This window comes from Zootoca vivipara, chromosome 2, assembly GCF_965207765.1.
Source record: "Zootoca vivipara chromosome 2, rZooViv2.hap1.1, whole genome shotgun sequence".
Lineage (NCBI taxonomy): Eukaryota > Metazoa > Chordata > Lepidosauria > Squamata > Lacertidae > Zootoca > Zootoca vivipara.
This window is the reverse complement of record NC_142584.1, coordinates 55,496,305-55,520,437: the sequence shown is the minus strand read 5'-3', so window position 1 is coordinate 55,520,437 and position 24,133 is coordinate 55,496,305. Positions and strand designations below refer to the sequence as shown.

General features: G+C 39.9%; 1 protein-coding gene across 4 annotated transcripts in view; it reads right to left on the bottom strand.

The window, feature by feature from the left end:
• DDX46 (DEAD-box helicase 46) overlaps window positions 1-23,530 on the bottom strand; it is a 36,973-nt gene extending 13,443 nt beyond the window's left edge. For 2 of the 4 annotated variants that reach the window (XM_035105469.3, XM_060271666.2), the window contains exons 1-17: window positions 23,416-23,530; window positions 21,228-21,260; window positions 19,728-19,916; window positions 19,283-19,450; window positions 14,463-14,559; window positions 12,667-12,832; window positions 11,396-11,553; window positions 11,134-11,247; window positions 9,758-9,923; window positions 8,970-9,090; window positions 8,468-8,643; window positions 7,521-7,642; window positions 6,078-6,156; window positions 3,456-3,538; window positions 1,753-1,917; window positions 1,017-1,179; window positions 727-920 (exon numbers count right to left, since the gene is read on the bottom strand). In XM_035105469.3, the coding sequence (XP_034961360.1) occupies window positions 727-920; window positions 1,017-1,179; window positions 1,753-1,917; window positions 3,456-3,538; window positions 6,078-6,156; window positions 7,521-7,642; window positions 8,468-8,643; window positions 8,970-9,090; window positions 9,758-9,923; window positions 11,134-11,247; window positions 11,396-11,553; window positions 12,667-12,832; window positions 14,463-14,559; window positions 19,283-19,450; window positions 19,728-19,916; window positions 21,228-21,260; window positions 23,416-23,432 (2,211 nt within the window). In that variant the 5' untranslated portion in view covers window positions 23,433-23,530. The remainder of the gene's footprint in view (window positions 1-726; window positions 921-1,016; window positions 1,180-1,752; window positions 1,918-3,455; window positions 3,539-6,077; window positions 6,157-7,520; window positions 7,643-8,467; window positions 8,644-8,969; window positions 9,091-9,757; window positions 9,924-11,133; window positions 11,248-11,395; window positions 11,554-12,666; window positions 12,833-14,462; window positions 14,560-19,282; window positions 19,451-19,727; window positions 19,917-21,227; window positions 21,261-23,415) is intronic. The other 2 variants (XM_035105470.3, XM_060271667.2) reach the window with 1 other exon arrangement.
• Window positions 23,531-24,133: the final 603 nt, after the last annotated feature.

Here is a 24,133-nt window from a genome sequence, read left to right as displayed (position 1 = left end):
CCATCAGGTCCAGATGGTTGGGGGGACTCTAGAGAAGACTGGGGAGCGGGAAGGAAAGGAAAGACAAGATCTGTTGCACCATCAGAATCCCACTGGCATAGAACTGGAAGCAACCGAGAATTTAAAATTTTAAGTCTTACCTTTATCTTTCTACATTTCAGTTATAAAAAGGTCTTCTTTAAAAAATAACCTCATTTAAAAAGAAACTGGAACAATGCAAACATATGATGTACATAGGCATTATCCATAGTTCAGTGCACCATGAATTAGCATTCTATTGAGTTCAGTGAGGCTAACTCCCTGGTAATTTGTTCTAGGACTGCAGTGATCTTACTGTACCTGCACATGCCTATGCCTTGAAGCAGACATAATTCTACAGTACAAAACTGGTGTGGGATGCATGGCCAAAAGCATCTGAATTATGCCTTGAGGTTACACAATGGCTTTATATAGTTACAAACCAATGTAAGATTATTATCATTTTTCTATTATCTTCTTCTTCTTCATCAGTGATCAGTTAGAATGCATGCTTGTTCGGAAAACATGAATGTCAAAATGAACTTCCTGCTGATTTAAATCATGACTTAAATCAGATTTAAAATAGCCTTTATTTAAAACTGATCCACCTGCAGTGTTCTACAAATTCTCTACTTCCAACGAACAAAATCATCTTTATCAGAGTACCGTTTTAAGCAGTTTATTTACAAAAAAATATTGCACACATACTTTGTTGCCTGCTCGTCCAGTTCTGCCTGCTCTGTGCACATAATCCTCATAATGATTGGGACAACTGTAGTTGACTACAAGCATAAGATGTTTCACATCAAGACCTCGGGCTGCCACAGATGTGGCCACAAGAAGTTTGCACACTCCACTCTTAAAATCATTGATTATGCTATCTCTGTCATACTGGTCAATACCTGTGGAGGACACATAATACAGACGTTGAGAAATGACATTATTCAGGTTTCATTACTCTAGTTATATAGATGTAATGACTGAATAATGTCCATTACCTCCATGAAGAGACAGGCAGGGATAGGAGGCTCGCATTAAGTCTTTCAGCAATCCATCAGCATGTTCTTGTTTATCTACAAATATAATGACAGCTCCTTGTTCCTGATAATGTCCCAATAATTCAAGTAACTTCAAAAACTTGTTCTCCTCCTCTATGACAATCTGAAAGAACAACATAGTTTAAGGAGACAGCATCTCACAGATAATTGCTTAAATTGGCTTCCCGACATATTGGAAGGAAAAATCAAGTAAGTCAATATACAGTTCTCTTCCATCTCAACTCTATGATTCTTGCTTTAATTTTGATAGTGCAAATTGCTAAATTTTGCAAAAACAAAAACAAAAAAACTACAGCTGCATCTAAGCAAGTGGGTCAAAGAAGTACAAGAAAGAGCTGTGCTGCTAGGATTCAGAGAGCTGGTCAGAATCATGCAAAGGAAGCCCCCATTATATATAACCTTCCTGGCACAACAGCTCATAGACTGTGCATACAAATAGTAACCTTGGTGGAAGAAAAAATAAATAATATCCTTGGTATAAGGAAAAATAAATCTCACTACTGTAAGGTATTTTCGTCAGTCTACTTTGTAAAGTGAATGTATTTTAGAGGTCAATTTTTTTCAAAATAATCCAGAGATGAAGCCATCTTGGATGTATAGTTTTGTATGTACAACTGAGTTTTGAGCAGTTTGTTGCAAAAGCAGCAGATACAGAAGATATATTCCTGAAACTTACCACTTTTTGTTCCACATCAGAGCAGACGACACTCCTACCACCAACTTGGACTTCTATTGGCTTGCTTAATATTCGACGAGCTAAAGCCTCCATGGCTCTAGGGAAGGTAGCAGAGAACATAACAGTCTGGCGATCAGGTCTCACATTGTCTACAATGCGCATAACCTAGAGCAAGTTCAAAGGGAAGGTTAACACCACAATTCTCCAAATCAAATTACTTGCATCTCAGCTCATGCAATACAATGCAAAACCTTACATAGATGGGAAGCATTTTAGTAACCAAACATTTTTGCAAAAGCCTATGGAACATAGCAGGCATAGGCAAACCTGGCCCTCCAGATGTTTTGGGACTACAACTCCCATGATCCCTAGCTAACAGGACCAGTGGTCAGGGATGATGGGAATTGTAGTCCCAAAACATCTTGAGGGCCGAGTTTGCATATGTCTGGTTTACCCCAACACTTTACATTGGCTGTACAAATACTCAAATATGCTCTCAGTGCTTTTTCATTTACTGAAAGAAAATTGTACTGTAATTGGAAAGCAAGTGAACATTGGGGACATTGATTACTGTTGGGCATGGGACAATCTCCTATAATGATTATTTTTGCAGGTCTACTTCTGTACAAATTCCGCAACAAAAAGTGCAGAGCAACCCTCCTACATTCTACAGGAAAGAAACTTCAGTGCCTACATTAGTGGTGGCTAATCTTTCTGGGACCCAGGTGGCGCTGTGGTTAAACCACTGAGCCTAGGGCTTGCTGATCAGAAGGTCGGCGGTTCGAATCCCTGTGATGGGGTGAGCTCCCGTTGCTTGGTCCCAGCTCCTGCCAACCTAGCAGTTCGAAAGCACGTCAAAATGCAAGTAGATAAATAGGAACCGCTACAGCGGGAAGGTAAACGGCGTTTCCATGTGCTGCTCTGGTTTGCCAGAAGCGGCTTTGTCATGCTGGCCACATGACCTGAAAGCTATACGCCGGCTCCCTCGGCCAATAATGCGAGATGAGCGCGCAACCCCAGAGTCGGTCACGACTGGACCTAATGGTTAGGGGTCCCTTTACCTTTACCTTAATCTTTCTGATAAGTTTGCCACAAGCATAAGCCTTCTAGAGTTTCTTATATACTGTACATCCCTTTTGTTTTTGCCTGGTGCTATTTTGTATATAGTCTACTGAACTGGGGAGCAGGCAACACTATAGGGCTAAGTATGTGTCAGCCAAGTCTGTGAACTTTCCAGGCACCCATTTCAGATTAATCACGTATGTTCTAAACAATGGATGGAAAAACTATTTTTGTCTTGGGAGCTGCAATCCCTTTTAGGCATCTTTCAGAGGCCACATGGGCAAGGGTAGAGGTAACAATGGGCAGAACAAATATGAATTTTACTTTGTACAGCAAGCTAGTTTCTACACTTGTTCACACATCCCTCTCTATCTTCCATCCAGCCAAGCAAGTAGCATTATTAGAGTTCAAGGACAAACTGACACTAGGCAAAACACTCAAGGATGGTGCAAAGTAGGGTCAGGATGTGGTTTAGGGAGAGTCCCAAGGACCATATAGAAAGACCTGGAGGGTTGCAATATGACCCAAGGTCTGAACTAAAAAGACACAGATTTACACATAACTTCTTCCAACTCTACAATTCTATTATTCTAAATTTTTAGAAAACAACTTGCTGAAGTCTAGTAGTTTCCCATTCTCACCTGAGGCTCAAAGCCCATGTCAAACATTCTATCAGCTTCATCAAGGACAACATATGTCACTCTCCGAAGATTTGTAACTCGACCTATGAAAAGGCGAGAGAAAAATAAAGAGAAACAAGAATAACTCTAAAGGCCATTTTTCTTCAACAGCAAATGTAAATAGAATGGTACATATTCTGACTACTGGCTAAACAGACATTAAATGTTATATTTATTTTAGAAAAGCAATTCGCTAAATGCCTTATCTCTTGCTCCATTGACATTTTGGCAATTGTGTACTGATGCACAAGGCCCATTATTTTGTCAAACTCCTCTCTTGCATACCAGTATAGGGCCAGAAGAACCTGTAAAATTCAGAAAACAGCCCTCACCAAAACACATCATAAAACTAAGACTGAGGTGAAGCAACGAGCCACATCAGCCACTATCTGTGAGCGCCACCTAGAAAAAAACATATTAGAGATTACAGCGCATGTGTGGAAGGCAAAGTTCAAGAGCTAACTGAAGAAGCCCCACAAAAGCCTCTACATAGATTATTATTTGAAATATTTATGATGGATGAAAGTAATCACAAAGAAGACAAGAGTTTTGTCACTGTTTTCGTCAGAATCAGCTCCTCTCACATTGATTTGAAGATAAGGAGAATCTTCTAGACAGCAGCTAACAACAAGAATTGCATAAGCCACATTTCCCATACCTTCAGACACACCTTAACACTTATAATTCAGTCTTAACTCAAATAATTTGTCTTTAAAATAAATCACAAAAGATTCTGATTTCAGAAGTGCCAATACAAAATGCATTTGAAGCTAAACTTAAATGTTGTACACAGTAGCAATTCTACATTATATCATTGAATTGAAGAACCCCCAAATGTAAGTGGAACACACTTCCCCACCCACACACATTGCATATGCAATTTGTGGGTCCCCCCCCTCCATTAGCTGCAACATCTAAAGCCCTCCCCCCACCACTCTAGGGGGTCATGAATCAGTGTGAAGCACAGCATGGGGGAGGGGTGTGTGAGAGAGAAAAAATAAGGTGGGGGATCAGTGGAAAGCACTACAACACATACACATCCTGCATGTGTGGTAGTGCTTTCCACTTGGGATTTTAGGATCTAATCCAGGGGTCGGCAAGCTTACCGGACAATGGGCCGGTCCACGCTCCGTCCATCAGAGGAGCGCCCATGTGCGTACGCTATTTCTGGTGCTCCTCTGACCCGGATGTATGCCGGAAATAGCATGTGCCCATGCGCACAGATGCTTGTCTGTCCCGCATGTGTGCGCACATGCTATTTCCGGCACACAGGTGCCATCAACCCGGAAGTCAGTCCCCACACCGCGCTGGTAAAGAGCGGGCTACCGGCCCATGGACCTTAGGTTGCTGACCCCTGATCTAATCTCATGTGATTTGGAATTACATGAGAGCAGACTGAGTTGTAACAACAAAACCCTTAAACACTTAAAACTAGGGTAGATTTTAAATGTCTAAAACCTGCAGGTATTGCTGCTTCTATATGCTATAAAGGGAATGGGTAAGACAGGGAAAACCCTACCCAACCTCCTCTGAACATGGGAAGAGCAGAAACCTTACATGAAGTTTGAGGTATCTAAAAAAGCATGGAACTTTCTCCACAGCATAGAGGTTATGCACTCCACCACAAGCTCCCTTCCAGGTGATTCTTTAATTCTGCATATCCCTAGGTCACTTCCAATCATCAATTATGATCTGAATTTCTCAACTACTTATTTGGATGCTGGACTGAGTTAGACACAAGGGGAGGATCACACAATTTAACTATTTTGAAGCAAGGATATTACTTTAAAAAAAAAGAAGGAAGTGGGAAAGCTGTTTTAATGTGGCTTTTAAGGTAGCTAATTTAAAGCAGATACCTGTAAAAGGTAAATATCCTTCCGGACTAAATACACATGTTATTATCCAATTTTAATTGGCAGAATTTTCATTATTTATTCAGCTCCTAAAAGTGTACTTTTGCTTGCGAACTGCAATGATGTACCTACCTTTGATGGCTTAAGTCTTGGAAGCCCAGTTCTACAATTCTTGAAGGAACTTTTCCCACAGAAGTCAAATGTCAACAGTTTAGTAGAGGTTTTGAAGTACAATATTTAAGCAAATCAAACATTATTTGACAAGCATGCAATACTGAAATAAAAAGCATTTTAAAGCTGCAATATCTCTGTTTAGTATATATGAAAGAAATTTCATGTTTTTGTTGAAAAAGAATTGTGGATTTACTTCAATTTAGAAATGTGCAGCTATATTTCCTTCAACAAAAGGATGTTGCATTAATGTCGACAAACATCAGACAGGCAGCATAACTTCAAATTAAGAAACAGTAATCCTAAGTAAGCCAATTTTGAAGTTGAGATATAAATCTAAAATGCATATACTTTTTCTAAGAAATTCTTAAGAGTTACTGTCCTTCACTTATAAGACCCACATCTAAACTTTATTAGAAAGAACCATTTTTATGACTATATTCACCATATCTGATATCACAGCTTCAAGAAATATATGACTTCCAGAATTCCACTTATGAATAAAATGTCCCATTTATTTATCATTAAAGAAAATCATTAAATGAAAGTCTCTTCTTACCATTGTTAGCTGCTAACATGTCAATCATGCGGCCAGGTGTGCAAACGATTATTTCAGCACCCCTTTTCAGTTCAGCAATCTGATTATAAAATAAGTTGAGGAAAATTAAAATTTATAACACTTATGGTATTATCAGCAACCCTTAAGCAATTTATTCTATTCATCAGTGATTAAGTACCAATTCCCTCAGCTGTAAACAATAAATGTTGGGGGTACTATTCCCCTGCAACATCTGACTGGCTCATTTTTTTGTCAGATAAAACAAATCAAAACATAGTAAGATGTTTGCAAACACCTTACTTACTATGGTGCCCCATGAAGATTAATCTGCAGTTGGCTAGCTCAGGGCGGCCTTTTGTTTGTAGAAGGCAAAGTCTGCATCCAACCTATTGTAATTTAAATTGCCTTGGGTGGTATCCAGCTTTTACTCAGAGTAGACCCAGTGAAATTAATGGAGCTAACTTAGCCATGTTGATTAATTTCAATGGGTCTATTCCAAATAAAATTTAGTTGAATACTGCCCTCTGTTTTGTGGCACAGTTTAGATTCGATACCTTCCATTTCTTGTGAATTATTAAGTGTGGAATGTCCCAAATATGCAACTGGGAAACTCCCAATCTATATACAGTATATATAAATGTAGAAAATGTGTTTTGTTAAAGCCCACCTTTCTCCGAAACTGCTTGCCCAATTGCCATCAAATTTGGCCACAACGTCACATGCGGATGGCATAGTGTTCCTATCAAGTTAGATTGGACAGATGGCAACACCTATGACAGGTATATACCTGTTTTGTGTCAAAATAAATAGCGACCTCCAGTGGACATCAAAGGACTGAGCCACAGCTACGCGTGGCAGGGCCAGCTAGTTACTATATAAATTGTGAAAGCAACTCTGCAGTCAAAACAACAGCTGTGGGTTCAACAACATAACTGAAAGTTCATAAAATTTTACCAGAATAGGAACATATTCATTTTCATGGATCTGTAGAGTTGGAAGAGACCACAAGGGTCATCTAGCCCAACCCTCTGCAAGCAATGCAAGAATCTTTTGCCCAACATGGGGCTTGAACCCATGACCCAGAGATTAAGAGTTGCATGTCCTACCGTACCTACTGAGCTACTAAGATGGTGATTTTGCTGAATCCTTCAGCAAAAAGTCCCTTTGCTAATGTATGCATCAGTGAAGAAATAGAAACACTCCCCCCCCCGATGGGTGTCCTGTCCCTCTTGGGGAATAGCCATGAAAGGCTGCTGCAAGAGCAGAGCTCAGCTCATGCCTCTCTGGATCCAAAACAGTAACCTTTGCATTCTCACTAAATTAAACAACTGTTACAGAGAAGCTACTTGAAACCTAAAAAAGAAAAAGGATTCCAAACAAATTCTGCACTGATAGCAACACAAATCGAGATACTATGAATAGAGAGACAAGATTTATATGTACCTGTTCACTTATTCCTGTTCCTCCATATACACATACAACTCTAACCCCAAGTGTCTTTGAGAACTTCTTACACTCCTTTGTAATCTGTAAAGCCAGCTCTCGAGTAGGAGTCATAATAACAGCTGAAAAGAACAAAGCAGTGCAATTACAAAAATCGTAACTCTTTACTCATAAGCAAATCTCACCATTTTCAGCACCTTACTTCCAACACATGCTTAAAAGGTAGTGAGATTTCCTTCCACAAAAGAAATCCAATTTCTAGAATGGCATAATTTTCTTTTGTGAGAGAAATCTAATACGTCATAGTAATAGGTATTTTATAGATGTATAGGATTTTATGTACAACGTAAAGTGTGTAAAGAAACAAGGTAAATATGAGTTTCATTCAATTTCTTCCCGTTAAGCCATGAACTTGCTTTTTTTAGATAACAAATTGGCAAAGTAATAGCTTGGTGGCTCACAGACAAATTCAGACAACCATCCTTTGCATTTTGTTTCAGTTTTGTTCCTCATTTTGCTGCAAATTTCCTAAACACATGTGCTCCATTCTCCTTTGAACTGCAACCTGGTGCTTTTCCTTAGTAAATCCTTAAGTTGCTTAGCAGCACCCAGTACCTCAATATATATGAGGTGGTGTTTGGGGAGAAAGATTGGGGAAGGAAGGAAACTTGAGGATGGCTCCATAAATTAATCCACACATATTCTGCTAGAAGAAATGAACACTTAAGATACACCTGCAACACAGAAGCAAAGCATATCCTGTATTGTTTTCCCCTCCTCCTGGCAAGGAGAACAGTTACCAAATTTAATAGTGACATTATAAACATATAGCACAAGCCAGGGATTTCCTTTCATAGTTCACTTCCAGTTCATGCTTGATCCATTAAATTAATTATTAACCTGCACACAAACACCATGAGATTAAAAAGAATGTTGCTATCATGTACCTATTGGACCCTCTCCTTCTTCTAGTTGTCTCTGATCCATGATGTGCCTGAACATGGGCAACAGAAAAGCAATAGTCTTTCCACTTCCTGTTTTAGCAATGCCAATTAAATCACGTCCACCCATAATTGCAGGTATAGCCTGGGCTTGGATAGGGGTGGGCTTCTCATAGCCATGCCTTAAAGGAAATAAGAGATTGTATGTTAAGAACTTGCACATTCTATTACGTACATTTTTTTAAAAAAATAGTCAAAATTATTAATTGAAATTAAAATACATCACAACATATATATGATTAGTGAACAAGTGACACAAAAGTATTAAGTTACCTGTAGCTACCCTGACATCTTGAATTTGCATGACTTGTTAGATAATTTCTTTTACACAGATTCACATGGTAACCATGTGCTGCAAACAGCACAAGTCAGAAAGCAAAGACCCTGACAGGGAGAATTCATATACACTTCAAGACATACATGCTTCATTTTGCTGCAGTTCACTTACTTTTTCATGGAACTCAGGATTTTCATAGAAATACCACACTGTACCCAGGTTTTAATTGGCTTAGGACATCCTTTACCCTTGACTATAATTCCTTCCATTTCCAGCCTATATGCATTCACCTCTGAAACACAATCCAGATTAGAATACTGATTAACTTATCCACATCAATCAATGCCCTCTTGTAAGATATTCTCTGTACATGTGATATTATTGACCTCTGCAGCAATGTTTTTGATAAAGCATATTGAGATTTACAATAAGCTTTCTATGTTGTAAACATGACTACAAAAGACAGTGTTATGCATTAATATAGGCCATTCTGTTGATGACTCTCTTTTCCTAATACAATAAGACCACAATTTATGCATAAATTGTGCATACATTTGCATACATTCAGCTTTAAGCACTGGGGGAAAAAGAAAAAGAAATTTAAAAGGGGCGCGTGGGTGTTCAGGAGAAAATAATTTGGCAATCCCACCAACATTGTACCCAATGTGTTTAGACTATATATGAAATTGGATTTAGGGCTGAAGGCTGAAGGCTTACTGCAGGCATAGGCAACCTTGGCTCTCCAGATATTTTGGAACTAAAACTCCCATGATCCCTGACCACTGGCCCTGTTAGCTAGGGATCATGGAAGTTGTAGTTCCAAAACATCTGGAGAGCCAAGGTTGCCTATGCCTGGCTTACTGTATGCCAAGTGTCTCCCAACGTATTTTTATCCATGGTCATCTGAAATGCAACAGCTCTGAAACTAGAGTTACTACTACTTTGACGGTTGTTATTACCTTCCTGAGTCATCTTAGCTAGCTCTGGGACTTCAACATAGAAGTTTTTCCTGTAGGGCTCATATTCAATCTTCCCATGATCCACTGGTTCCAGCAATTTCCTATGTTTGGTCTGGTACCCTGTCAGTGCAGTCTGGAGATCTACTTCCTCCTCTTCAGAGGAATACTGTTGAGTTATAAAATCACAAAAGTTAAACATTGAGGCAAAGGAATATTCAGGCAAAATCTGCTTTCTGCAGAGCATGTTTACCTTTACCTTGTTAACTGAAAGTTATACTAAGAGCAGACCAGGGCTGGGCAATAACTGGTTTCCAATATAGTGATATATAACCAGCTAAACATCGTGATATATCATGATATCTGAAATAAGGAACTATGCAGAGGTGAACAGGACAATGTCCTGGCAACTGCTACTACTTACAGGTCTAAAACTGATAAATGATATTATCAATCACCAGCAGCAGGAAAGCCAAAATTGATCCAAATGAGACTTTTGGTTTGGGACTTAGCAAATGGTGGTACTCTAAAGTACTCTAAAGGACAATCTAAAGTATGATGATGAGTCATAGTGAATAGAAATAATCTGGGACTGCCAGACTGCCAGCAGGCCTGCTAGGCGGCAGACATGGCAGCAGCCTGGCAGTGGCAAAATTAACAACAGGGGGAGGGGCAGTAGCAGCAGCAGCCTGGCAGCAGTGGCACAATAATCAGCAGCCTGAGAAGCTTTGTCATGGCAGTGGGCAACAGCAGCAGCGGCAGTGGCAGCAGCCTGAGAGGCCTTGTCATGGTGACGTCAGTAGTGGTGGCCTTCAAGGCCTTGCCACAGTGGCAAAAGCGGCAATGGCCTGCAAGCCTTTTTCATGGTGGTGGTAGCAGCAGCGGCTTGTAAGGCCTTGCTGAGGCAGGCTGCCACAGCTTCTACCACCACCTCCCACTACCGCCAGGAGGACTTGCAGGCCGCCGCCACTTCTTTCCACCATGGCGAGAGCTCGTAAGTCCCACTGCTTATGTCGCCATCAGGCCTCGTAGGCTGCCACTACTATTGCCGCCCTCTTCTGTTGCCACCGTAAGGCCTCGCAAGATGCTTATCCTAATCCTTCTCACTTCTAATTATTATCAGTGACTCTGCAGTTCTGAAAGTATAAATCTCAAAGGGAAGGTATTAAGACTTAAGTATTGGCAAATGCCATTATATTTCACAATGCCTACGGCAACTCTTCATTTTTTCTGTGGAAAATATGCAATTTTGCATATAGATTGGTGAACATCACAAAACTGGGTTACATACATGGTTAAAACAAACTGTTTTCTAAAATCTATAAACTTGATAGGGGATTTCATATGGCAAAATAAACAATTTGGCATGTTGTAATTACCTCCATTGCATCTTGGTCATTCACCATAAGTTCTCCTTTCTTCTTTTCTGTTTCTGGAGATGCTTTTTTGGTTTTCACCACTGTTACTACTTTAGTAACTGTTGGCCCAGATTTCTTTAAAAAGAAAAGGTCATAAACATTAGAAATTTTACAAGCCATCCTACTAGCAAACACTATATACTAGTTTTGATCTCATATATTTCAGATTTAATGCACAAAAAACTATTTTAAGACCTGAACATTATTATTTTTTCAAATTCACCTTTTCACTTCCACCTCCACCTCCACCTTTTACACTTCTCATATTGAACTTCTTAACCTCTTCTTTCACTTCTTCCATATATGCATCTAATGGATCAAGCTCTTCATCTTCAATCTCAGTACCTTCCTTTTCCCCTTCTGCAGTTTCTTCATCATCATCTAATGCAAAAAGAGATTTTAGTAGTATTTAAAACCATTCTGTGATACAAGCAGTTTGTACAATTACAATTCATGCTTTCATAAACAAATGAATAAAATTGTTTCTTCTTGCCAAACAACTCGGAAAACTCTTACACTTGCATGCATCCATTTATCATTATCACCATCATCATATTTGTATACTGCATTCATCCAAAGTTCACAGGGGGGCTCACAACATAAAAACAGAAAATGAGAACACAAATACATAATAAAATAAAAACAAACCCCCTTCCAAAAACATGTTTAAGAGGCCATAGAATGTTTAATCAGCCAAACGTCTGCTTATAGCAAAACATATACACCTGGTACCTAAAGATACGCAATGAAGGCACCAGGCAAGCTGCCCTTGGGACAGCATTCCACAACAGGGAGCCACCACAAAAAAGGCCCATTCTTATGTTGCCACCCTCTGGACCTCCCATGGAGGGGCACACAAAGGACCTCAGGTGATGATCACAGGGTCTGGATCAGTTCATATAGGCTCAGAAGCTTAATATGGGCCCAACCCAATGGCCCGGTTTGCACATCACTGTAAACCAAAGAATAATTTATCAAGACAATGCAAAAATGCTGGTTCCCAACAATGAGTTTGCACCTATTTTGCTCCTCCCCAGCATGGCATGGCAGCTAAGCCAAGGTTTGGCTTAGTGTGTCATCCGAATCTGGGATTGTGGCAAACATCTCTCCTACCTAACCAGGACCCGTAACTGCAAACCTTATCTACGTATCATAGTTCAGGAGAGACCTTAACCATGATCCTGGGTTCAGACAACACATCGAACCTAACCTTGGCTTAGCTGTTACACAGCAGCGAACTAAGAAATCTGGGAAGGAGTAAAGCGGGTGCTAATTCCTCCTCGGGAGTTTGCATATTTGCATACTATCAGCCATGGTTTGGGCTTAGCATGACATGCAAATGCAGCCCATATCTTCCCCTCTCCCTTAAGCACTTTGAAAGCAAAAAAGTAAAGTACATATGACATAGTACAGCACATGATCTTCCACATCCACACGTTCAACAGCAACAAAAAGGCTTCCCTCCTCACAGTTAGTTACATAAGAAGTTACTACCATCATCATCTTCTAAGCTCCATTTTTTCCCCTGCTTCATTTCTTCAATTTCTTTCTTTAGTTCTCCTATATTTTCCATAGCTTTTTTGCGCTGTTCTTCTCTCCATTTCTCTACTCTTTCTTTTCGCTTCCTCATTTCCTCTTCAAGTTTGTTCTGATCAAAATTCTGAGGGGGGGGGGGGGAAGAAACTATATGCAGTTACTGATCACTGACATGAACTCTGTTTTTCCAAAGGGAGATGCAAGACATTGCCAGTCACATCCAACGTAAAATCTTGGGAAACTCATGTGTAATACAAGTTCACTCTCTTGGAGAATTAAGTACACTACTGTCATTCTGTGCCTTGGACAGCTACTCTGTTTCATTCACTAATGAAGTAAAACATAAGCAGCAGGACATAGGAAAAAGTAAGCAAGTTCCAGCTGCACAGCTGTAATTACAAGAGACTGTTGTTACAGCAGTGGTAAGTAAATGCCCATAGTCACAACACAAATGTAGCCTATGTTATACTTGTTAGAAGTCCTCTACTGGGCCACTACATTCTGCCCAAAAGAAAGGATGATTTAGTGGAGAAGAGGCGGGCCACGTATGAGGAAATCTTGACGAAAACTGAAAAAGGATGGAGTTTAAAACCTTTTGAGGACATTAAAGGAGTATTAACAGGATGGATAGAATACCATCAAATAAATGATGTGCTTAAAGAAGATAGAAAAATAGGTTTTGAGGATAAAAGATCCAAATTTCAAATAGAAGTGCTAGAAGGCAAAACAAAGCTTTTGGCAAAGATGTATGATTTGTTGTTGGAGTGGTATACAAAAGATGAGTTGACAAAAGAAGTGATGATTAAATGGGCAAAAGATTTGGGGCATAATATTGAATATGATGCGTGGTTGAAATTATGGAATCAAACTTTAAGATTTACAGCATGTACTGCCTTGAAAGAAGATGTATATAAGATGATGTACAGATGGTATTTAACTCCAGTTAAATTAGCTAAAATGTATAGAATGAGTGACAAAAGTTGCTGGAAATGTAAAGAGAAAGATGGTGAATTTTATCATATGTGGTGGACATGCGAAAAAGTTAAAAGATTTTGGGAAAGTTTATATAACGAATTGAAAAGGATGTTTAGATATACTTTTCCAAAAAAACCAGAAGCATTTTTGTTAGGAATAATGGGAGGAGAGATTAGAAAAGAAGATCAAACACTGTTTATGTATGCAACAACCGCGGCTAGGACTTTGTTAGCCCAAAAATGGAAATTACAGGAATTACCTACAATTGTGGAGTGGCAGACAAAAATGATGGACTATGCTGAACTTGCTAGATTGACATGCAAGATTCGTGACCAGGGGGAGACAAGGTTTCAAAAGGACTGGAGTAAATATGTGGACTATATGGAGAAAAACTGTAGGTCATTAAAAACTCTCGCAGGATTAAAATAAACCTTACGAATTGACCAATATGTCAAAAAAGGAACTGCAAAAAAGGGAATTAACAAGAAACCCGCATGAAGGGAGGGGGGGAAGTCATAGCTCGGCGGAGCAAGGTAAAAGATGTGAATATAAGATTTTGTATAAAAGATTGGTTTTGTTAATTTGTTGAATTTGGAAAACTGGAATAAAATGTATTTAAAAAAAAAGAAAGAAAGAAAAAGAAAGGATGATTTAGAACAGCTGTTTGTGCTACATGCAAAGAAACAAGACTTTATACAAATTTAGAAACACTATGAAGTCGATAAACTACAGCATTGTGCCATTGAACAATGAAACGTTTCAATAGTTACTATACATACATTTACATCTTGACCCTTTTCTTCTTCTTTGTCCTCTTTCTCTTTTTTCTTTTCTTTGTTAACTTCCACACCTTCTACCTTTTCTTTAGATCGTGATCTGAAAGACAGTATCAAGAGTTGCGTATGACTGATGGTGAATGTCAGCTTCCCTTAAGAGGTTTTAGGTGTAGTGAAGGAAACAATAATGGTATTATGCATAAGTATTAATAGCCTATGGTAAATTATTATTCAACAATGGAATCCCCAACATGACAGACACAGACTTTGCACCTGTCAAGGCCCCCTGCCTCTCTCAGTTTTGCTGGGTGTGAGCTGCCTGCTTCTTTCCTATGCATTCTGTTTGTTTTGGGATATGTGCAGGTGCTTTGCCTTTTTTGAGAGGGGGAGGTTCTGAGCACTACCAGTTTTTCTTACATAAGTGGATATTTTGTGGTGAAAGTAATAGTTTGTTTTCTAAATGTGCTCTGAGACTCAAAAGGTTTGGGAATAATGTTATTGCACTCGCAGAATGACTTCCATTCTGCACGCAACAGAAATTCCCCTCCCTCTCTTTTCCCAAAGAGCAGATTAGGAGATTTGCACTGTAGAATCCTAAAAGCAGATTTGGAGGGGCACACAGGGGGAAGAGAGGGAGAAGTTCCATTGAACAAGTAGAATTTGTTCAATTAGCATGCTGACTTTGATGGATACAAACCTGTTTATTAAAAAATAAGACTACCACGTTCAACAGGACTCACATCCAAGTAAATGTGTAAAACATTACAGCCATAAAATATAATCTAAAGCACCCTCCCCAAACCTTGAATCCCCAAAAACTGATGGACTACAACCCCATCATCCCTAACTACTGTCATGCTGGCTGCAGAGGATTTATTACTTATTTGGTGCATTCATTACCTGCCCTACACCACAAGGTCACAGAACAAGCTACACAGCAAAAGGACAGTACAATATAAAATAAAATAAAATAACATAATGACAGCTAAACTCAGTTCAACATAACCAGTATACAATCACAAACAACTAATCAAACACTCCCAAAAGCTGGAGTAAAAAGCAGTACCTTAACATGCCTTCAAAATATATGTAGAGTTGCCATCGGACACACATCTAAAAATAGGTATTTCCAAAATGTAGGAGCTTCCACTGAAAAGGCCCTACTGCATACATACACTGGTGCTTTTTAACTCGTTCATAAGCAATCTAGAGTACAAGTATGAAGCAATGCATTTCACATATATGCTCCTGGGGACTGAACTAGCAGGAATGAGACCTTGGGGTTATAGTGCATAGTTCAATTAAGGTGTTGACCCAGTGTGTGGCAGCTGTAAGGATCATTAGGAAAGAAGCTGAAAATAAAACTACTGATATCATAACAGCATTACACAAAGCTATGGTATGAAGACACTTGGAACACTGTGTACAGTTCTAATGACCACACATCAAGAAGAATAATTTAGAATTGGATAAGGTTCAGAAAACGGCAACCAAAATGATCAAGAGGATGGAAAAACTCCCCTATAAGGAAAAGTTGCAGTATTTGGATTTATTTTTTTAATTCAGAGAAATGGCAAGTTAGAGGAGGCATGACAGACGTTTATTAAAGTATGCATATCATGAAGAAAGTGGATAGTCAAGTTTTTCTTTCTGTCTCATAATACCCAATGAAGCTGAATTTTGGAATATTCAAGATACAAAGTGTCTTCTTTACACAGTTCAACTATGGAATTTGCTTTCACAGGAAGGTGCAATGGCCACCAACTTGGATGATTCTGGAAAAAGCTTAGACAAATTCATGGAAGTAAAAAATAAAAACAACCATTGGCTACTAACCATGATGGCTATGCTTTGCCTTCACAATTAGAGGCAGTATGCTTTGGAATATCAGTTACTAGAAACCATAGGAGGGAAGAGTGCTCTTGCACATGCCCTGCTTGTGGGCTTCCCATAGGCACATGGCTGCTACGGTGAGAGCAGGACACTGAACAAGATGGCCTAATCCACCAGGCCCTTCTTATGCCCATGTGACTCAAGGGGCTTCAAAAAGAAAAGAAAACTGTCTGCATTGCTCTGTATTTGTCTCTTTAGATCCTGGCCTTAATCTCATCATGCACATAGATTTCAGACTTTTACAATTTATAGGCATATACCAAGTGTTAGGCTTCATTTTGATCTTTTCTTTCTTTCTTTTTGAAAGCAAACACTTATTGAAAATTTAATTTCCAGAATACCTAGGCGTAACTAATAGTCCCAGTGTTTATTTTACACCTCCTTGAAGGAAGGAGCTTGTGCAAATCGACTAAAAATGAATGCTTGTTTCACTAAGTGATTTAGCACTTGCTTTGGAAGTGTTAGGGTCCTCCAAGGAGTCACTGCTGGCTGAAATGAATGTTTTAAAACACACACCTTCCCTCAGAATCTGACAGACTTGGCTTCAATATGAAAGCCATTTATCATGTTTATTATGGATTTTTATTATTCCCACCTCTTCTCCCACAAAAAGGACAAATCCAATTCAAACATGTGCTAACCCTTGCCTATAAATGTAGAAATCATTTTGGTTGGTAAAATCTTATAAAGTTCTCTTTAGAGCCCACTGAAAGGTTTTAACAAAAACCATATGCTTATCTTAAACAACAGTTTATGTCACTGAACTTTCAAGACATTATCTTTGAGACTTTAGAATAAGGTTGATAAAGCTAGATGGATATATTTCTGAAATGGCTTACATATTTTTATTGTATACCTTGACCGCATGCTTGCTAATACTTTTCATTTAGCACACCTGTTTTTAATTTTGAGAAAGCAGATCTGTAGAACAAAGAGGACTCCTTCAGGTTTTCTAAGCATAGTGATAGCAGCACAGAGGCCCCAAAGGAACAAGTTATAAAGAATGGTTTGATTTTCTGAGAGGCCAGAGAATCACCAATGCCATTTTCTTGCAGCCCAGCATAACGAAGCAGCAGATAAACACAGTACCCAGCAATGAGAGCACCAAGATCAATCACTAGGTGGAGCATGCACACAACTCTCTCTATATAGAGCAGCTCCTCAACAAACAAGAAACAGAACTAATTTACAGAAAAATAAAAATAAAAGGCTCCCTATCATAATGATCTCCTTCCCACCTAGCAGTTCAAAAGCATGCCAAGTGCAAGTAGATAAATAGGTACTGCTCCAGCAGGAAGGTAAACAGCGTTTCCATGCGTTTACATGTCCCTCACAATACTCAACATTTACCATTTTGTGTCTTTGCTGACTCTCTGCAATGCTGTGTACATTAACACTGCCCACACATGCTCTTCCATTTTTATTGGGATTGCTTAAAAAAAATGTGTGGATACAGCTTAGGAATTTGGGAGGGGGGGAGGAAGAGAGAGAGAGAGAGAGAGAGAGAGAGAGAGAGAGAGAGAGAGAATACAGAACTGAAGTGTCTGAGGTCAATAAAAGTTCTAAAAGGAGAAAGTCCACCAAAGTGGAACAGCAGGTCAAACCTAAGAGGAAGGCAAATGTGAAACATCTGTCCTGGATCTCAGCGAAATTTTAAGGTTGTTATTATCATGATAGTTTCTGCTGCAATCATGCCAAGTTCAGATGAGGCATGTTAAAAATGTGGGGCTCTTCCTTTTTGGCACTGTGGTGGTGGAGCAGATTTCAAAGCAGTCAAATGAAATACAGTGGTACCTCTACTTACGAATGTTTCTACTTACGAATGTTTCTATTTACGAATTTCTTCTCCCAATGCATTCCTATGGGATTCGACTTACAATTTTTTCTACTTACAAATGTGCGTTTGGAACGCATTAAATTCGTAAGTAGAGGTACCACTGTATTGTAATAAAAACTTGATAAGGGAAAGGACTCTATAATGTAGCATTTCCCAACAATTAATCCTCCAATGTCAGACTCTGAATTTTCAGAACCTTGGCATTTCATCTCTAGCACTAATGGTTGCAGCAAAAACATTAGAAATTTACTTGCAGTTCACACCAGGACAGAGGGAAGGGAGAAAAGAACTTATTAACTGGATACCATACAGAAGCAATTAGGCATATTTCCCCAACGCTCTTCCCTAATCACTTCATTTACTCACTTGTTTCTTCATATTCAATCTCTTGTCCCTATTCCTCACAAACTCAATACAATCCTCCTTATTTTTTATTCTATCATGCTTATCTCCATGCCTTCCTATATGTTGCTCTCTACCCGGGGACATTCTTCTTCTCTCAGTGGTATTTATCAAAGTTTTCTTCCCTTCCCAAAGTCACAGAACAGGTAGCTGCAACTCCCTCATCACACTATCAGAGATGCTCCAGTGTCAGCACTACCACTTCACAGCACACACAATGAAACACTTCCCTCCCTGGATTCCCCCCCCCCCAAATCTTCAAATGAGCTGCACTCAGAGAAGCGGACACGGAGCAACGGATTCAAACTACAAGAAAGAAAATTCCACCTAAACATTAGGAAGAACTTCCTGACAGTAAGAGCTGTTCGGCAGTGGAATTTGCTGCCAAGGAGTGTGGTGGAGTCTCCTTCTTTGGAGGTCTTTAAGCAGAGGCTTGACAGCCATCTGTCAGGAATGCTTTGATGGTGTTTCCTGCTTGGCAGGGGGTTGGACTGGATGGCCCTTGTGGTCTCTTCCAACTCTATGATTCTATGATTCTAGGTTCCCTCTCTGTGTATACTTAATTCATGGTTATCCAGAGTAAGTTCAAACTTTCTTATGACTTGTCTATAGAAAGTTGACCATAATTACAGATATTCTATTAGAGTATTCAAATACTTAACAAAATGGCATGCATTAGTATGTCAATTACCTGTTTTCTACTTTCTTGTTCTTGCCAGGGCTAGAAGATCGGGACCGCCGCCCTCTACTTCGGCTTCTGGATCTTCTCCTCTCTCGACTGCGTGATCGTCTCCTCTCTCTGCTCCGTTCCCGCTCTCTGCTTCGTGAACGCCTACGCACAAGCAGATTTTGGGTAATACTGTGTAAACAAAATATTATTTCTAGTTTAATCATTAAAAAGAGAGAGAGTAGAAAAACATTCATTAGTCATCTGAAAAGATTTCATTAGTAATCTAAAAAGAAAATAGGACAAGCATCAATACCAATGATTACAGCTTTTCAAGGAAAATGACCAACTGAGAACACTTCCTACTGGACACATCTTCTAGTTAGAGGCAACCTCTTTCACCAGAAAACATCCAGTATCTCCCAGGGGAGGAATGTTTTAATAAGTTATTCAATTTTCCTTTGCTTACCTCACACGCTTTCGATCACGTGACCGAGATCTCCTCTTCTCCCTGCTCCGTGATCTTTCACGCCTACGTTCTCTCTCCCTGCTTCTAGAACGTCTATCATCTCCACGTTTTGCTCTTTTGTCAGATGGAGAGCGACTCTTAGAACGGCTACCAGAACGCCCTCGTGATGAGGAGCGCTTCCGATAATGCCTGTGGTAGCAACAGAATGGTCAAGATAAACAACACCAAAATTGGAGTTTAGCGTACACAACCACAGATGTTTTCAAAGAATACAATCTTTAGAGCTTTTAAAAAGGTTAAAAATTAGCTCTTGACTTATCTTCACATGCTGGACAAGAACTGAGAAGGCACAGCTACAAATCCCACTCAACCATGCATGGGCCAGTCTCTCTTAGTCTAATCTACTTTACAGGCGGGTGAGCGATTGCTGGTCGTCCCCCCCCCCAAAAAAAGCTTAAGAAGTCTGAGCAATACTCCCAGATTTCCTCAATTTGGAGTCCCCCAAAAATAGGGGTTGTCTTATACACGGAGGCATGTTATACACGAAAAAATACGGCAAATAAGATAAAATTCAGAACTCATAAGAGGGGCTGACAATGTCATTTTGGTTCTTCAAGCTCTAATATTTTGTATTTAAAGTATTTCCTATTCAAATGGAAGCATGGCTCAAGGCAAAGTAGCATAACAATAATAGAAGGAAAGCAGTTTAGGAATTAATAAAGCAGTGAATAAAAGCAAAAAATAAATGATAAACTAAAATCCTTTGAACCATTTCCAGGCAACTAACTATTAACACTGTTAATTTCTAGGGCTGTAATGTCATGTAGATTATAAATTAGGACAGAAGATAACATTATCCTGTTGTTGGCAGCTTGATCAAGCAATCCAATGCTCAGCCCTTAAATGGGACAGCCATTCATGTCTGCATTGCCTATTGTTTAATTTTGAGAAGGGGTAGAGGGAAATAATGCAGTAGAAACAGTAGTATTTTTACAGCCAAAATGTTAAGAATTGTACTTTCCCTCTACCATATATCATAAATTAGAAGTATTGGGTTAATATACAAAATACATGCCAAACTTTCCCAAGAGAGCCACTATAACACAGCTAAGGCTGCTAAGCAAACCATACCAAGAAAATCAAACATAGGGTGAAAAGAGTAAAGTATTACTTAAAACACTGCTACCTAATTAAATATCTTGCTAAAACCTTTTGTGGAACTGAAAATATAGAACAATTAAAGAACTGTATTGTGTAGTCCTATGAAAAACCAGCAGGTCCCAGCACTGTTTTCTTCCTTTGCAACAAATGCACTTCATCTTGAGCAGGAAAAACCCACAGACATCAGAAAAGAATGGGGGCCCTGTGAATATCTAAATTGCGCCCCATACAGATATACTGAAAAAGGATGGGAACTTTACTAACACAATCATTAACATAGTACATCTGAGCTTAGAAAGCGTGAGATCAAAAACTATTATTTTAAATAGGGTAACTCACTGTTTTTGTTTGGACACCTGTTGCTTTGTTGATCTAAGGAAATGAGAGAGATTAAGATAAGCAAGGTGAAACCTTTTACTGAAGCAGCATGAAACCTTTTACACTGTGTGACATAAATGGTCCAGACTCATGCCATGCAATACTGGGATTTTCCCTAATGTCATGAAACCATGTGTTACTGTGAAAGTCATTACTGTACAAGTTTATTACAGAAGTCTTCAAACAATGTTCCATGCCACTCAAGAGTTTTATTCCATTTAGTCCAAGAAGCATTACATTGGCTTTTAACAAATGACCAATATGGGAATCCATTTGCCTTGAGGCCAGGTACAAGACAACCAATCTGTAGAAGTTGTTTCAAGAGTATTAATAATTTCCAGGGCAAATCATAGGGAAGTTGGAAAAGACAGAGGTCCAAATATTATAAGAATTTTCAGTAATCAGCTATAACTTCCCAAGCACAAAACACATACGTTGTCCATTAAAACACACACACACACACACACACAGACTATTTCATTATACATGCAGGTAGAGACGCAATCACCTGGTTGTATGTTTTTTTTTAGTATGGAACACAGTTAAAAGCACACACATGCACAATTCATACTTGTTGGATAATGTGCATTTTAAACTCACGGAGTGGGATTCACCTAATGAGCCTTTCCTCCTGCACCCACCCCCCAATTAGCTTAAGGGGAGTCAGGAGAACCTCCAAAACAGTGTGCAGGTGAAAGAGGGGAGATCATTCTGTTTGGTGATGGTTGTGCAGATGGAACATTTGTCATAGTACAACACTGAATTTTACTTAGGTATTCATGTCCATATACTGTACTACAACAAAAATCATAAGAAGCAGCCTTGTGTTATTGTTACTGGCTCAGTGAACAGTCCGAGAGCCTCCAAGGATGTAATGATGTTAAGCCGGGATGGGTTAGATCAGTGCCTGACCGGACTACTGTGGGCCCCACAAAAGTTGCCCTGAGCTCCCTAAAATAAGAATGAGATATAACCAAGAAAACTAAAAATATGCAATCTGCCAAGTCACTATTAAGGCTCTCTCTACAAATTATTTTGGATAAGGTATGCTACAACCATTTATTGCTAGCCTCGGTTCAGCCTAGCTATCATAAATCTGTGCTGCAAATCTGTTTCATCCCAATATTGATTAACAGCAGTAACAGTGTGGCAGCTGATGACATATTGGACTTTTAAAAAAGAACAAAGTTGACCTTCCCAGGGGGCCTTCTCAGTAGTGGCGCCCGCCCTGTGGAATGCCCTCCCATCAAATGTCAAAGAAATAAAGAACTATATATGACATTTAGAAGGCAACTGAAGGCAGTCCTGTTTAGGGAAGTTTTCAATGACTGATGTTTTAATGTATTTTTAATCTTTTGTTGGAAGCCGCCCAGAGTGACTGGGGAAACCCAGCCAGATGGGTTGGGTAGAAATGAAACAAATTATTTATTTATTTGTTGTTGTTGTTGTTGTTGTTGTTGTTGTTGTTATGCTGTACTATTAAAAGTTTATGTTCTCGGTCTGTTAGAACCTCTCTCATAACATTCACATCAAGTCTGCTGTACAGGTCATCCCAATTTACAGAGGATTATGACCAGTCTGGATAACTACTGGTAATGGCCTGGTACAGGTGAGAAGCAGCAACAAATTAGAAATTAATAAGCAGAGAGGAGATAACATTTTGCATATTTTATCTCAATTGAGCAGAATTGATCTCATGGACATCAAAATTAAAACAGGGGCAGAAACATTCCTGTCCGGGGTGGGGTGGGAGAGAAGGATGGCCATCAGCCGCCTCAAACACATAACGGAGAAGCAGAGAGAAAAACTGCCCTGATCATGCCCCGTCTAAAGTTGTAAGTCACTATAATATAGTAAATTAATGAGGGACTTTATGAAAGTGTCTGAAATAAATATTTTTAAAAGTCAGCCAAAAGTCCCAGCCCGTTCAGCAGTTGCGACACTCCCGACGGCGAGAAGCTAGGAGAGAACCTCGCGACCCCCGAATAGCCTTCCTCGCCTTCCTCCCGCGAGGCTCCCCCTGATGCAGCCCCGCGAAGGGCCTCCCCGAGGGGCCGGACCCTTTTGTCCCTTCGCCTCGCGGAAAGGCCAAGGCGGGTAGGAACCAGGCAGGGCCCGACCCGCTCCCGCAAAAGGCCTCCCGGCTCACCTGGACTCCCGACCCATAGCGGCGGCCTCTTCCTCTTCCTTCCTGACTTGATCCCTCAAGGCTTAGCGGCGGCGGAGGCAGCGGCAGCCATTTCCGAAAGAATAAGCGAAGCGGAAATGAACCGCGCTACGCAGAAAGCGGAGGAGAGGGGCCGTCACCCGCGTTTCCGCCAGCCGGACACAGCGACCCCTAGCGTCCGGAGGGCCAAGCTTTCACAGGCTCTGGCCGGGACCTTCCTTTCTCCTGCGTTTGTGCGGAAGAGGCGGCAGGTGATGATATCGCAAGAAGAGCCCCTTCTGGATGTGTCTTGTTCTCATAGTGACCAGACGGATGTCCATGGCAAGCTGATGTTCAACGTATGGATTGTAATTGTAATTGCGCAAATTGTAATCTCTTCTGTAATGTAAGGTGCTGCTGAGCTAGCAGACAAGCAGACACATTCCATTTATCAGCTGCTTCTTGATGTTTGCATTTAATACTGACATGTCTGTGATTCCGTTCTGGTCACCATGATTTCTAAGCCACCTTGATGTAAAATTCACAAATTCTTTTTTTAGCTACAATACGGTTTGATGCCAGAGACAGAAAATGCGGGTCCTACCTCCAGGAGAACAGAAAAGTAATGCACCCAATAAATTTATAATGTACCGTATTTAATGCATTGGTCTTCAACTGGTGGGGAGGGACACACCATCATGGCCTGATCTACGTTGGGTTG